Source organism: Tursiops truncatus, chromosome 3 (assembly GCF_011762595.2).
Source record: "Tursiops truncatus isolate mTurTru1 chromosome 3, mTurTru1.mat.Y, whole genome shotgun sequence".
Taxonomy (NCBI): domain Eukaryota; kingdom Metazoa; phylum Chordata; class Mammalia; order Artiodactyla; family Delphinidae; genus Tursiops; species Tursiops truncatus.
The window spans coordinates 51,503,713-51,518,578 of NC_047036.1; the positions used below are offsets into that span (position 1 = coordinate 51,503,713).

The window sequence follows — 14,866 nt, forward strand, 5'->3', positions numbered from 1 at the left end:
AGAATTCATAATACTTCACCACTTTTGGTTCCTAAGATGACCTTGGGGAAGTACCCCCCAGGACTTTCTAATCACCTCACTTGATTTCTTCTAATATATACAACTGAATCTGTGGGGGACGGATATGGGGTAAGTGGATTAAAACACAACCATGTTTGGACATTGTACATCTTCTTATGTAATTGATGAAGTTGTCATTATGAAAGTACTCAAATAGCTAAGCATGCAGGAGGGACACCTTCAGATTAACTGCTGAGTTGCCTTTGCATATGATAGTATCCCCCAGTTCAGCAAAGCGGCTCAGCCTAAGAGGAAAAGTCTGGAGGCAGAAAAGTATGCTCATCATGTTCTTTGTTCCCAGTTGAGTCTGAGTAGAAAAACCCTTCAAGCATGAATTCTTTGTTCAGCACCCTTTCCACAGTGAAATATCTTGCGTCCTCTTCTATGCTAAAGAATTTACATGGAAGGCAAAAGAAGCAGGGGGCAAAAGAGTTGTGGGCCCTGTGACTGAAGGTATGTGGCAGTGGCCAATCGGGACTTCCTTTCTGGCCTTAGAATAGCTGGCTGGTGGCATCTGGGGATATAGCCCCACCAGAAATAACTGAGGCCTTGCATTTAGATGTTACTGAAATACAAGTAGGTGCAATCTCTGAGGAGGGTAATAAGAATGCAACAAGTGGGACTTCCTTGGCCGTCCAGTGGTTGAGACTCTGCGCTTCCACTGCAAGGGGCTCGGGTCTGATCCCTGGTCGGGGAACTAAGATTGCGCGTGCCACTCGGCGCGGCCAAAGAAAAGAATGCAACAAGTTATCGCAATCCTGTACACTACCTGGAAAATTTGGATAATGTAGTGTGGTATTGCAAGGGATAGAGAGTCCTCCTATTGTGAGTTTAACACCAGCTTTTCAGGGAATAGACAACTTCCATCTGAATCATTCTTACAAGCTGAATTTTATTTTTACTAAATTATCTATGTTAAAAAAAAATCTGTGCCTGGTGTGGAATTTCACTCCATCAAGTGTTACAATGACTTTTTCATTTTCATTACAAGCAGGAGATTGAATGTAGGACACGTGTTAGGAAACATGGCAATAAATTAGAATATAATTTACAAAAGCAAAAAAAAAAGTAACAGTGTACCACATTAATACTGAGTATAAAATATAAGCAACAACTAATCGCAATAATACAAAGGTAATTTCATTCTGTATTATTAAGGATACCTATGTGACATTCACTCAAATAATAAAATTCTTAATGAAATATAGACTCTTTAAGGAGTCCGTTGGGTACGCTTACCTTGCCTTTTTTGGTGGGTCTTATGCCAGTGGCGGATACTGCTCTCGGCCACGGGGTACCAGTTTCCTTGGGGTTCCCTAAGTAGCCTATATATATTTTGGAGGGCCAGCCATGGTGGCTCAGCATCTGCCAACAATCCTGTTGTCATCATTTAGGAATAGAGCACCATGTAGCCACGTGGTTGACAACAGAGTAGCAGCAGTACTGTGATGTGCTGTGGAATATGACTTTTCCTCACTCAGGTTTAAATTCAAGGCCAATTGAAAATTTAGTCCTGTTACACATCCTGTGTTTGGTTCCTTCTAGAAAGGTAATCTGATGCTGTCCCCGGGAGTTCTCTGTCCCCTGGCCTTGGTGCCGTTGCACACCCCAGAGGGACACGTCTGCCCTCCTCTTCTAGCACCAGTTGGGGTGCTGCACGGGACTCAGGGGTATGGCCCTCACCATGTTAGTTCCCGGGTGAGGGGAAAAGTAGCCTTTAGTCAGTAATGTAAGGAATCTGTTTGAAATAAAAACATAAGCTGATATTTACGTTGGAGAAAAGCAGATCCCGATAGCAAACCTATGCTTAAAATGCCAGCGAAACCAAACATCTTTTGTTCGCTTATTTTATTTCACCAGGGCACATTAGCACCAAGTTAAGTGCTCTTTGCAAGGGGCCAAAGGAAGCCAGTGCTGGGGCCGTGCTGCTTGTGGCTGCCTGCCCTTCACTGATGGCTGAGGTGGCACTTGGGCTGTCTTTTCCAAGGCAGCAGAGACTGGAGTCCTGGCCACTCTTGTCTACTGTCAATCGCTCTCTCTGGAAACTCAGGGACATGAGCTGTGGTGCTGAGAGAGAAAGCAGGCGAGGAGACTCAGATGAGGGCGACTGAGCACACAGAGCAATGAACGTCCCGTGCTGACTGTCCACAGCAAACCTGACAGTTTGGTTTTGAAGTCTGTGAGTCTCCCTTTCTGAAAAAACCTAATCAACCACTTTAGGTTATGGTGTATGTGATACACCTGACATGTTGTTTCAGAGCACAGTGATGGATTTAAGTCAAATGTACTCTTTAACTGCAAGTAGCAGCTTTACAAAGTAGCCGTTTGGGTTGAGTTTGAGGTGTTGGTGTCGCAAGGTGCACTCATGTGTAGGACACAAAACACATTCAAGATCCTGCTGCACGTGTTCAAGTACAAAATATTCATATAAGCAAGTACCCTCTTTTTTTTATCTCTTTTTAAAAATCTCACTGTCAAATCTCTTGATGAGTGTGATGTGGACTGGGAAAATGTGAGCTTAGTCAGTTTAATTTAGGTGGACTTGATTCTAGAATTTGACTTGCCCAAGAAATCGGGTTTCACATTTAATTGCCATTCAGAGTATCCATAAAAAATACAAAATACTTGGTTGAGTGACTATTAAATGATGCTTTATGATCTCTAGTCTTCATGAGTTTTTCTTCTTTGGTTATTATCCCTTGCCTACTTTAAAACTCATAGAAATAGCACATCTATGTGCAAGCACACTCATCTACCCACACACTCAAAAGCGCTCGCACACACACACACTTGTTCTCATATAAATAAATGCCCTTCTGCCATATCAAAGAAGGGACATCTGGAACCCATCATAATTGTCAGCAAAAGGGTCTGCCTGGTTGTCACTGAGCCAGTCTATCTTCTGCATGGTATCATCTCAGCAAGCTCAACATGCATATGCAACAATCCAGTAGGGCAGAAGCCGTTCTGTGGCTGGAGAGGATGTAAACACAAGTGAGTTGGGGTGACTCAAATAAGAACTGAGGCATCCTGTGTGATGGCAGCAAAAGGCCTGGTACTTCAGTCTCTACCATACCCCAGGTCTGGCTTCTGCATGAAATTGAAATGTTTTTCTCTTAAAGTTTTAATGGAAATCTCAGCTTCACTTGCACAATGGCAAGTTAGCCACAGTCTTTTAGCAGTGAATTTACAGACTTGCACAGCTGCAGTAACTGATGCACTGCTTTAAACTAAGTCCTTCATTGTTGTTCAGTTTAATATAGTTGATATATGGCTCACAGCAGTGTTCAGAACAGGGGGATTATTCCTAAGGAAATTAAGTGGAATGAAGAAAAATAATACAAACTTTCATTACTTTTGATTTATAATTGCTCCTTAAATTACAGTTCAAAGCCCGTTTTAGAATTTAAATCGTGGTGCTGTTGTAGTGATAAAGTATAGTAAATATTTTTAAGCTATGACTTAAGATTTCTGAATCTTCTTTACTTCCATAGTTGACCAAGTCAAAACAGCTACATTTTAAACAGTTTTAAATACAAATGGATTCAGTGTCATTGCTAAGTCCATAATAAAAATTATCTTAATGGTCCAAGGAGGTAAACAGGCTATTGGATTTACTCGAAAGAACACAAACGTTCCACAGTAAACAAGTCTCCCTGTGTTGTTTGGATCTCTCCAATCTGGCATTCCCTCCTAATACCGTGTCCAGCACTTTGGATCAAAAAATCCCACTTCACAGAAGTTAAAATAATATTGAAATCCTGTCAGCTAGGGCTGACCAGTGGTTACGTTTTCCACAGGGTAATGCATTTGCAAGGACATCAATCCTCTTCCTCTGGGTGGCTCTCTGTGATGGATGCATTTCCACGATGAAATGACAAGGCGCTCTCTCTGGCTTTCCATGGGTCAGTGTCCTTGGCAGGTCTTACAACACATCTGTCTGAAGTATGCTCTACTGCAGAATTTGAACTTCAGCACCAGTGGGCAATAAGCCACTTTGTTCACATCTTTGCACTCTAATGAGTGAGGGCAGAAAAGGGAAAACAATTAGAGGCACAAAAACAAGTACATAAACAATGAGCCTGGATGTTCAGCAAGGACCACCCCCCCCCACCCCTGCCCCATCCTGCCTCCTTGGGCCAGTGCACCTTGGCTTTCACATCCATGTGGTTTTTGTTTTTGTTTTCAAGCATACCCTGTCTGGTACACCCTACCAGAAATAGTTTTTTGATACATTTTAACACAAATTAAAAAAAAATGATTGCAAGGCTTTTCTCCCAGACTTTTATAAGTATGGTGTATGCCCACTGTGTCTTGAAAGAATTACCATTTGTTGGGATAAGTGATCACTTTAGACAGCTTGGAAACATGAGTCATTTTTCTTACAGCGCTTTTATTGCTTCTTTCTCAAGGGTTATTTTATTCAGCAGTGCAAGGTTATCCAAAATCAAACATGAGTTGCATTGTTTGATACCAAAGTACACATGTCCCAGGAGAATCTCTGCATCTGTGGGGTGTGGGGATGGGCCTCGGTGAATGAAAAGGATTGCTGACAGTGGCCTAGATTCAGCAACTACACTAGACAAAGAGGAAAACTTTGAGGGGTTGGCCTCAAATGGCAGCAGTCTGTGGGTTATGGAAACATGTAGAAATGTCTTTTTTTAATTTGGAAGTGAGACATGGCCTTCTTTTTTCCTATGTGTGTTTTCTCCTCAGTACTAGAATTGCCACAGTTGAAGTCTGCTGTTCTTGCAGCCAGAAGGTGAATAAATGATTCTTTCTCCACCTCCCGTTGAGGCTGGTTGCACAAGATGGGGCTGAGGGGCCAGTGCAGAAAAAGAGACTGACCTTTGATTCTCAGAAACCCCTGCCACCCCATACAACGTCACTACTGCTAATAGTGATATTCCTCTCCAGTCCTCTCTTCAATTTTATCTGGGGATTTTAAAATACTTTGTAAATCTAGTAATTACGTTTGCCTCCCAGAATTAAAGTTCCACCCTCATTTTTCCAGGTGGTTATACTGAAGCATCCTGGGTAAACTGTTTAAGGTAATTAGAATCAGGCAGAACACTGGGAAATGTTCAGTGTAACAGTGTTGTTGTTGCTTCCTTGTTTATTTTTCCTGGCTTCAGAAATCCACTGAAGTTCTAAGAGATCATGTACATGGTACATGAGCCATATGGTAAACATGGAAAATTAAATGCAAAGAAATGGGAAAGTTTCCAGTTCTTATTATTAAAAAGTAAGGAAACAATTTTATTGATCTCACTTTCAAGGCTCTTTTGGTGAAAGACTGAAAATTTTAAACTGTAACCCTTACTCCTCTGAAAGCATAAGTTCTGCCACCATCGAACTCCCTTACTTGAAATTTGATTTACAAAGAGAATAACAGAAATTTGAATAGAAACTTTCTACACTAAGATTTTCAATAAATTTAAGTTTTGGCTGAAAGAAGGTAGGAGAGACATTAAAAATTTCTTTAAACTTTGTACTAAAAAAGAAGAAACTGGATGATATTTGGTGAATCAAGCCTGAATTTTAGGTGAAAATATCTCCATATATTTTATTTTATTTTTTCCATATATTTTATTTTATTTTAAAATTAATTAAAAATGTTTTTTGGCTGCATTGGGTCTTCGTTGCTGCACATGGGCTTTCTCTAGTTGCAGCAAGCAGGGGCTACTCTTTCATTGCGGTGCACGGGCTTCTCATTGCAGTGGCTTCTCTTGTTGTGGAGCATGGGCTCTAGGTGCATGGGCTTCAGTAGTTGTGGCGCACAGGCTCAGTAGTTGTGGCTCACGGGCTCTAGAGCTCAAGCTCAGTAGTTGTGGTGCCTGGGCTTAGTTGCTCCATGGCATGTGGGATCTTCCTGGATCAGGGTTCAAACCCATGTCCTTTGCATTGGCAGGCAGATTCTTAACCACTGTGCCACCAGGGAAGTCCCCATATATTTTAATTTGGAAATCACCTGTTATTTTTTTCCCCCTCTCTGTCATGACCAGTGAAAAGTAACCAAAAAAAGTTTAGACTAAGAATATTTTTGTGGGAAAAAAAAGTTGTATCAGTGTTACCTAGAGGAATATATTGTCCAGATAATGCATTCATTAAAATGATGAGAAAAGCTAAGCATAAAGGATGAGGACAGCTGACACATATCACTCATCTTTAATTTCAAATCACCATCCTAATGGGGCAGCCCTCCAGCGGAGACTACCACTGTCATGCTCTGTTAACAGGGCTTGGTGGGACTGCTTAAAGTACCAAATAAACTTTGGCTTTGGTCTATTTTGCTAAAATATAGAAATGATTTAGTTGATAAATGGATAGAGGACGACCGGTTGTTTTAATAGTACAAGGAAATAAAATTAGAAGCCAGACTGCTGGGTTTAAGCCCAGCTTTACCATTTATGAACTTTATGACTCTGAACAAATTGCTTAACTTCTCGGTGCCTAAGAGGTTAAGCATCCTTATCTGTGAATAGGGAAGATGAGTGTTCCCACTCCCGCATGTAGCATGTGTATCCTATGATATCACCTAGCTCAGTGCATAAAATGGTCATTGGCTCTCAGTAAGTGTAATATACTGAATTGCTATTATCATTATCACTATTAGTTATTATTACTACCTGATGAGAGTAAGTTGTGCTCTGAATTTCTCAACAAGGATGCAATATTTAGATCACTACTGAGAAAATGCTGCCCTATAGACACAAGTCAGTTTGAAGACAAAACAAAGAAGAATATTTCCTGAGGTACAACTTTATTGGGAGATTCATTACTCCATTTTTGGAAGAGTTTCTGAACCAGGAAAATTCTGAGATGAGCAAAATACAAGAAAATTCACAGATTTTTCTTTTGGATTTAGACTTTAGAATCTGATTAAATAGTAGACAATAAATAATGAATAAAATAAAATATTCATAAATTATTTCTTCCTCCAATCACCCCCTCCATCCACCCATTCAGGCTATTAAATACTCAGGGATTCAGCTCCTTAGGTAGGTGCTGTAAATGAGAAGCCTCCCTTGCATGCTGAGGCCCCAGCACAGCCCTTCAGCTAGGAGCAGTGTCCAGTCTAGGGGCCAGCTGGAGGCCAGATGCCAGGGTGTCCCCCTCTGAACGTCCCAATACCTCTTTTAAGTTTGTTCTCAGCTAACCTGACTCCAAGTAACTTGAATGAAAGCAGGAATTCATTTGGGCCCTAGGAGCAGGATCAAGCTTAGGGAGGTAGGGACTGCTTATGTGTGTCCCAGGACTTGAGAGCACCGGTGGTGAGGGGTGGCAGGTCTGGGGGTGAATTCTGGCACTACCTCCTCCCAGCATTTGTTTGTCCTTGGCCAAGTGACTTCACCTCTCTAAATCTCAGTTTCCCCATCTGTGAAATGAAGCCCATAGGATGCTGTGAGGCTTGTATGAGGTAACACCTACAGCACATGTGTGGCCCTGGCACAGAGTGAACACTCAGTTTATCAGCTCTTGTTACTGTTACCAATAACACATCGGAGAACAACCATCCTGTATTATTTCTCCGGGATCCCTGTCAAAATATATATAGGCTCTTCATTGGCACACATAAGCAAATTAATGAAAAGACTTTAACAGAGAGCAGGTAAATTATGATGAGGTAGGGAGAGATCTGAGGGAAGATCCAGGGTTGAGGATTGCCAAGAAGATAATGGGCCTTGATGAGATATTAAATGGTGATTCTTGGGCTATACAAGGACACAGCCTTGATGGAGTGTAGGGGGCTCCCATGAAGGTGGGGCCCTGAGGAAGGTCCCATTCCTACTTCTTGGTTTTGCTGTCTAGGGACTGCCTAGACTGGAAGAGTCAGTCTTCAGAGTGATGAAAACCTACTCACCAATGACTGGTCTTACATTCTTCAGATCTTTTAACTCCATGAGAGATTAATCTAGTAATAACATTAAAAATAATTTATCAAGTGCTTCGTATGTGCCTGGCATTGCCTTAGGCAGTTTTACATATTTATATACATTTAATCATTTTAAGTATATAAAATGTCAGCTTTACACTGATGGCAAAACTGAAGCTCAAAAAGGTTACGTACAAAACTCACTATGGGTCACACAGTCAGCTGGTCTAAGAAGTGGGACCAGAACTCAGGTTTGTCTGACTCCAAACTCTATTTTGGCAGCATTCTTGGCATCTTACTGCAAAAAGGTTTCTGCCTGTCGATACTTCTTATTCTTGGCTGATAGCCTTGGTAATTCAGTCTTTGGGGACATCCTTATCAGGAGGTTTGCTCTGCCACCTTAGAGAAGGGGTAAATTTTTTTTGAAAGGGGGCTTCTAGGTCATGGGCACTCAGAATAGCCTGAATACATTTCTCCAACTACCCCTTTCTCCCTAGATTTTGTAAAATTACACGAGTGAAAGGTCATTTTAACACACCTAGAAGTTTGAAAGCCCCATCATTACAGAAAGCTGAGTGTAATCTTAAAAATATCAGTACAAACTTTAAATTATACTGGTGCATTCAGCCCATGTGTCACTTTTTTATTTAAAGAGGACTAACCTGATAAGCCCTTGGATTGACTCACTGACATTTTGCTGATGTACGTAGTTGTGAGGCCTTAATTATAAAACTTACCGTTTACTAGTCTGTCTGCCTCATCCCCAAAGCCCATTTAAAATATTAAATAGCCTTTTCATTCCTACCCTTCAGCCAATACACAATACAGGTTACATTTGTGATAAAACCATTCTGGAAATGTTGTGCATAAATTAAATCACATTTTCCCATTGAAATCAAAACAATAACAGACATGTTTTGATTGAATTTCTGAATGATCCTCAGTTGGTAATGATTTCTAGCTGATATCTAAAATATCTAAATATTGGTTTCTCTATACCCAAGTAATACATAATCTGCACATAAACAATTATACTAGGAGAGTTACTGAAAGGAATCCTTTAGTTCAAGTAGAATTTTTTGTAATAACATAATCACTTTGTAACTGATCTATTTTGAAGGTTTGATCTTTACTATCACGTTTTCTTCACACAGATACACTTGTATCTACTGCTTTTTAAGTAGCAGAATCTGAGCCAGCAGGGTCAAAGATTTTAAGATGAAGGAGCCCGATTTTCTCTTCTACTAACTTCATGTACCAGTTAAGTACTCTCTAGGGAGAAGAATGACAAGACACTCTTTCTACCTTTTTTCTTCAGAGTCTATCAGAAGGATGAGAGGTCCTTACTGTGTGGTTTCTAGGAAATATTTTGTGGACCTAACTAGTCTCTCCTTTTTTTACATCTCCTCTCACCTCCCTGCCTGAAAATAAAGTTTCACTTTATCCAAGGCTAGAGATTTCTGGTGGGAATGACAATTTATGGACTATTCCTACATTTTCTCAGAGAGACTTAGGGATGTATCAAGGGCTGAAAGCCAGCTCGTAGGCCATACGATGTGAACTAGACCCATGATTAGAATCTTAAGCAACTTGCCAGGTATGCTGGAGTGGATCTCACTGGTAATCTGGGTTCTGGTAGAGCTGAATGATAAAATTAGACAACCTGTTTCATAGGCAACACATGAATCTACTTATCATTGAAGTGCCAGTGAGTTTTTCCCCAGGTGCTTTACATTAATATTTCAAAACTCTGACCTAAAAGACATGATTTCAAAATACACTGAACATAGGCTTATAAATTTAGAATGCAACTGGATGGGGATTCATTGTGACTTTGATGGCTTGACTTAATGCATGGAGTATAAGAGCAACTGTATTTCTGTAAATAAACTGTATCCATTTCAGAAAATGTTGCCAAGCCTGCCTAAATCATATCAATGGAGGAGTTGGGATACACAGGGACATAGCCTTCCATGACCAAGTTGGACCATTCAGCATCTTTCTTTGGAGAATGCATGTTCTCTGTGCCTGTAAGTTCTTTCTGAAATTCAGAGGGAGAGCACAGTAAGCAGAGAGTTTTGACTCTCACCTACAGGTCTATCCTTTGGATTACAAAAGTACAACCAGCTGTACCTCTGTCAAACTGCCCATGGAGACGCAGAGCCTGGTGAGAAGTGAAATGGTGGCAAAGGCTGCGCATGTGCATGTGTGGTGCAGGAGTTGGGGGCGGGGGATGTGAACTCAGCATACTTTTCCTGATGAAACTGTACCTGAGTCCTTGATATTTTACATATTCAAACTGGAAAAGGATGAAATAACATGTTTTGCCTAGGAACCTGACAGTATTCATTGCAGTGGGAACAGTCCACTGACTTTTTACCCTTGAAGCAAGGTGGTATCAACTATGGAACTTTATTCTGATTCCATCCTACCATGGACTAAGCCACTTCTTTCTCTCCTTTGCTTTCTTGGTTTCTTCTTACCCAGTCTTATTCCCTGGATGCCACCCACAGTCAACTTGAGGTGCTTTGATCCCAATGCAAATCCAGGGTTCCCTCCAAACCAGACAGTTGGGAACGTAACCCTGAATGCTAAGGTAGATTATGACCATTTTAAAAACTGGCAATAAAAATGTCTGGTCTTCCTCACCTCCTTGAAATCACAGTTCAAATGACCTTCACCATTCATTCCTTTCACTGATTTTAATACATCAGAAGCCACCTTAAAACCCATATTCAGTAGCTGTTTTGTTCCATGGATCTCAGGAGGTTTCTGGAGCTGCTTAGGCTCTCTCAAAATCATGTACTTGAGGGAGACTGAGACCCGCCAAAGCCACCGTTAGACAACCTGGTCTGGTAAACCAATGTATACTAACCACACCTTTCCTGCTCATCTTTCCACACCATGAATCATTATTTGGCAGCAATAACTACGAGATGACAGAGTGCCTTTTGCTATTGAGAAGCTGAAAAGACTCACCAAACTACAAGGGAACCTGAAACTGAATAAAGATGAATAAAGTGGAATTTGGGATAGAAATTCAGGTGAGCTTGAGTACGTTAGTCTCAGCTGCCCGATGTACTTTAAAAAATTACTGAGTAGTATTTCAAATGCAGTGATACCCAGTGTGTCTATAATTCACTCTTAGCAGCAATGTAGTGTTACCCTCATCAGTGGCAGTCTGTTAAGATCAAGCCTATAATGCCTTCACTCTTAGCCGAAGGCTTTCAGGAATGAAAAGCTAAAGTAGATGTTAAACATGGCAAATTATATCTTCCTTCTTCCTCCTCCTAGTTCCCTCTCAATATTTACTTTTAATTTCTGGATGCTCCACTTCTGATTTTCTTTCTCTTACTATCCTTTGTTGCCTTAACCTTCCATTTATTCAATCAATCTCTATTGTTTATTTTTATTTTTTAAAATGTTATTCAAATTCCACTATTTTATTATGGCTTTCGGGGACTAATGTGCTTAATTTCCATATAGATGCCTAAATTCCTCACCATGATTAATAGTATCCAGTTCCCTAAATCTGAAACTTGGGGGTCATACTGAACATTTCCACATCATATTCTCATCCCTATGTCCAATTGTTCATCAGGATCTTTTTATTCTCCTTTCCATTTTATTCTTTTTTTCCAATTCATTACCCTCTTTTTTTTTTTTTTTTTTTTTTTTTTTTTTTTTTTTTTTTTGCGGTACGCGGGCCTCTCACCGCTGTGGCCTCTCCCGTTGCGGAGCACAGGCTCCGGACGCGCAGGCTCAGCGGCCATGGCTCACGGGCCCAGCCGCTCTGCGGCATGTGAGATCTTCCTGGACCAGGGCATGAACCCGCGTCCCCTCCATCGGCAGGCAGACTCCCAACCACTGCGCCACCAGGGAAGCCCCATTACCCTCTTTTTGATCCTTGCTATATCTGCCTGAGTTCAAGCCTTCATCATCTCTAGCCTGGACTCTTAGAACAACTTTTTAACTCTTCTCCCACACAAGGCTATCTTCCCTCTGCCCCTTTATACACCGGCCAGCCTAAGTATGTCACTCCCCAATTTCCTTCACTTGTTCCCAGAACTGGTGGATAGAGTCCTAACTTCCTTCCACTGCATACAGGACCCTCCAAATTAAGTCCCTGTCTCTTTCTTTGTAGCCTCATCTCTACTACCTGTTCATATGCCACCCTCTGCAACCATACTGAACTATGTTTGACTCCACAGCCCCGTGACTGCACACAATCACCTTCTGCCAGCAATGCCCAGCATTTCAACATCTTCTTGGCCAACTGTTTCACACCTTCCAGTGCCCTGCTCAAGCTTTCCTTCTCTATGATGCTTCTGCTGAATAACCCCTTCCTCTGTGTACTCATGGTAGTTTCTTTCTACCCCTATTACAGTACTGCCCATATTGTGAAAATTATTTGTTTGCATGTTGCCACCCCTCCTAAACTGTGCTTCCTTTGAGGACAGGAACCTTTCCTAGTCTCAGTGGCTGGCACATGGTAGGTAGGTTTGCTAATTAAATGACTTTATGGTTGGATGACTGGAGAGAACATTTTTTAAACACCACCACCTTGACGAACGGGCAGATAGATATCTATGTGATAAATCAAGTTCAGTAAAATGCTAACGGTAAAATCTAGATGGCGGGTGTCCACTGTAAAATTCTCTCAACTTTGCTGTATGTTTGAAACTTTTTATTATTTTAATAATAAGATATCAGGAGAGGAACCATCTCCTAAACTTCAGTAGTTGAAACAATACCCAAGATTCTATCAGCGGCCCGTGTTACCCGTAAAGATCCCAATGAAAGACTGTATTTTAGATCCCAAGAGAGCTCTGTTAGTCCTACCCTGTCTTGCTTGGAGTAGAGATGAACTAGTTTCTCAATAGCCTCCTTTCCAAGAGTCAAGGGAACCTGATTCCGGTAGAAAAAAAGGGGTCCTCTTCTACGTCCTGCATTAACCAGAACCTGCTCCTTCCCCCACAATTGGACTTGCCTCCCAAGTTCCCCTTTGTAAGAGGCACTTCCTCTCTCCCTGATCGGACTATCAGGTCACTCTCACATTACTTTCATGCAAGAGCCTCTTCTCTTTTAAAATCCATGTTATCTGGCCGTTTCATATCTCTATGGATGACGTTATAACTTCAATCAACTGTTTCATCCTTTTTCTCAGGGTACACACTGGGTTTTTCCAACCACAGATTACAACTGGCTCATGGACCACTTAGTCTATGAAGCCATTCATATGAGCACTCTTAGCACCTGTGTAAACCGCTCCATATAACACATTCTACCTTGCATTTTTAAAAAACGAAGTATCTTTCCCGTAAGACTACGAACTTATAAGTGTTTGGAATTTTCCATAATAAATGGCAGAGGCTGGCCGCAGCAAGCATTCAATAAGTAGCTTCTGATGAAATGAACAGATGGTTTCAGGTATTTAAATATATTCAGTATATACTATTGGGAAGCTAAAGAGAACACAAAACAAGTTACAACAGATATACTGTTTCTACTTTAATTCTAATTTTATAAAAGAGAGTGATCGTGTCTTAAATGAGTCAACAGCTTTAGGGAATAACAATTCTAAGATTAGTCATACTTTGCAGGATTAATAATTTCCTAAAAGTTTCCTCCTTTACTGAGAAGGATAAAAATATTGTCCTAACTGCTTACTTCAGATTAATATTAATAAAAGGTGATTTGGCCAGACAGAGATGACTATGAGGTATTTCTCCAAATAATCCAAGAAATATCAGATTAACACCTATCCATTTTAAGAGAATTTCTTTAAGGCAGAAATAAGTGCAGTTGCAAATGATATTCTTTCCACTATAAAAACAGCACTACATTTTCAGCTGCAAAGCTTATGTATGATAATTATCCACTATAGAGAAGCATTTGGAGAAATTATTAAAACGGCCTAAAATGAAGTTATGAAGATAACTTCAACATATATTATTGTGGGCATGTCAAAAAAGCCAGTTCTGGGACTTCCCTGGTGGTGCAGTGGTTAAGAATCCGCCTGCCAATGCAGGGAACACGGGTTCAATTCCTGGTCTGGGAGGATACCACATTCCGCGGAGCAACTAAGCCCATGTGCCACAACTACTGAACCTGCACTCTAGAGCCCACGAGCCGCAACTACTGAGCCCACGTGCCACAGCAACTAAGCCTGCACACCACAACTACTGAAACCTGCACGCCCTAGAGCTCACGTGCCACAACTACTGAGCCCATGCCCCGCAACTACTGAAGCCTGCACACTCGAGGGCCCGCGTGCCGCAACTACTGAAGCCTGTGCGCCTACAGCCCATGCTCTGCAACAAGAGAAGCCAACACAAGGAGAAGCCCATGCACTGCAACGAAGAGTAACCCCCACTAGCCACAACTAGAGAAAGCCTGTGCTCAGCAACAAAGACCCAACGCAGCCAAAAATAAATAAATATATATATTTTTAAAAAGCCAGTCTTTCAACAACCATTAAGACTTAATCTTTTTCTTTTTAATTTAATTATTTTATTTTATTTTATTTTTGGCTGCGTTGGGTCTTTGTTGTTGCACGCAGGCTTTCTCTAGTTGTGGCGAGCGGGGGCTAGTCTTCCTTGCGGTGCACAGGCTTCTAGCTGCGGTGGCTTCTCTTGTTGTAGAGCATGGGCTCCAGGTGCGTGGGCTTCAGTAGTTGTGGCACACGAACTCAGTAGTTGTGGCTCACGGGCTCTAGAGCGCAGGATCAGTAGTTGTGGTGCACGGGCATAGTTGCTCCATGGCACGTTGGGATCTTCCTGGACCAGGGCTTAAACCTGTGTCCCCTGCATTGGCAGGCAGATTCTTAACCACCGCGCCACCAGGGAAGCCCCAAGACTTAATCTTTTGACAGTCATGCCAGAAGTGTCTGTACTTCATAATCACAAGCTCTGTTTTCACGTTAAAATT

At 41.4% G+C, this 14,866-nt stretch overlaps 1 protein-coding gene across 1 annotated transcript in view; it reads right to left on the minus strand.

The window, feature by feature from the left end:
- Nucleotides 1–932: 932 nt before the first annotated feature.
- Nucleotides 933–14,866, minus strand: part of ADAMTS6 (ADAM metallopeptidase with thrombospondin type 1 motif 6) — a 262,877-nt gene continuing 248,943 nt past the window's right edge. Inside the window, exon 24 of the mRNA XM_019929977.3 lies at nucleotides 933–4,076. Within this exon, the coding sequence (XP_019785536.1) occupies nucleotides 3,967–4,076 (110 nt within the window). The 3' untranslated portion in view covers nucleotides 933–3,966. The remainder of the gene's footprint in view (nucleotides 4,077–14,866) is intronic.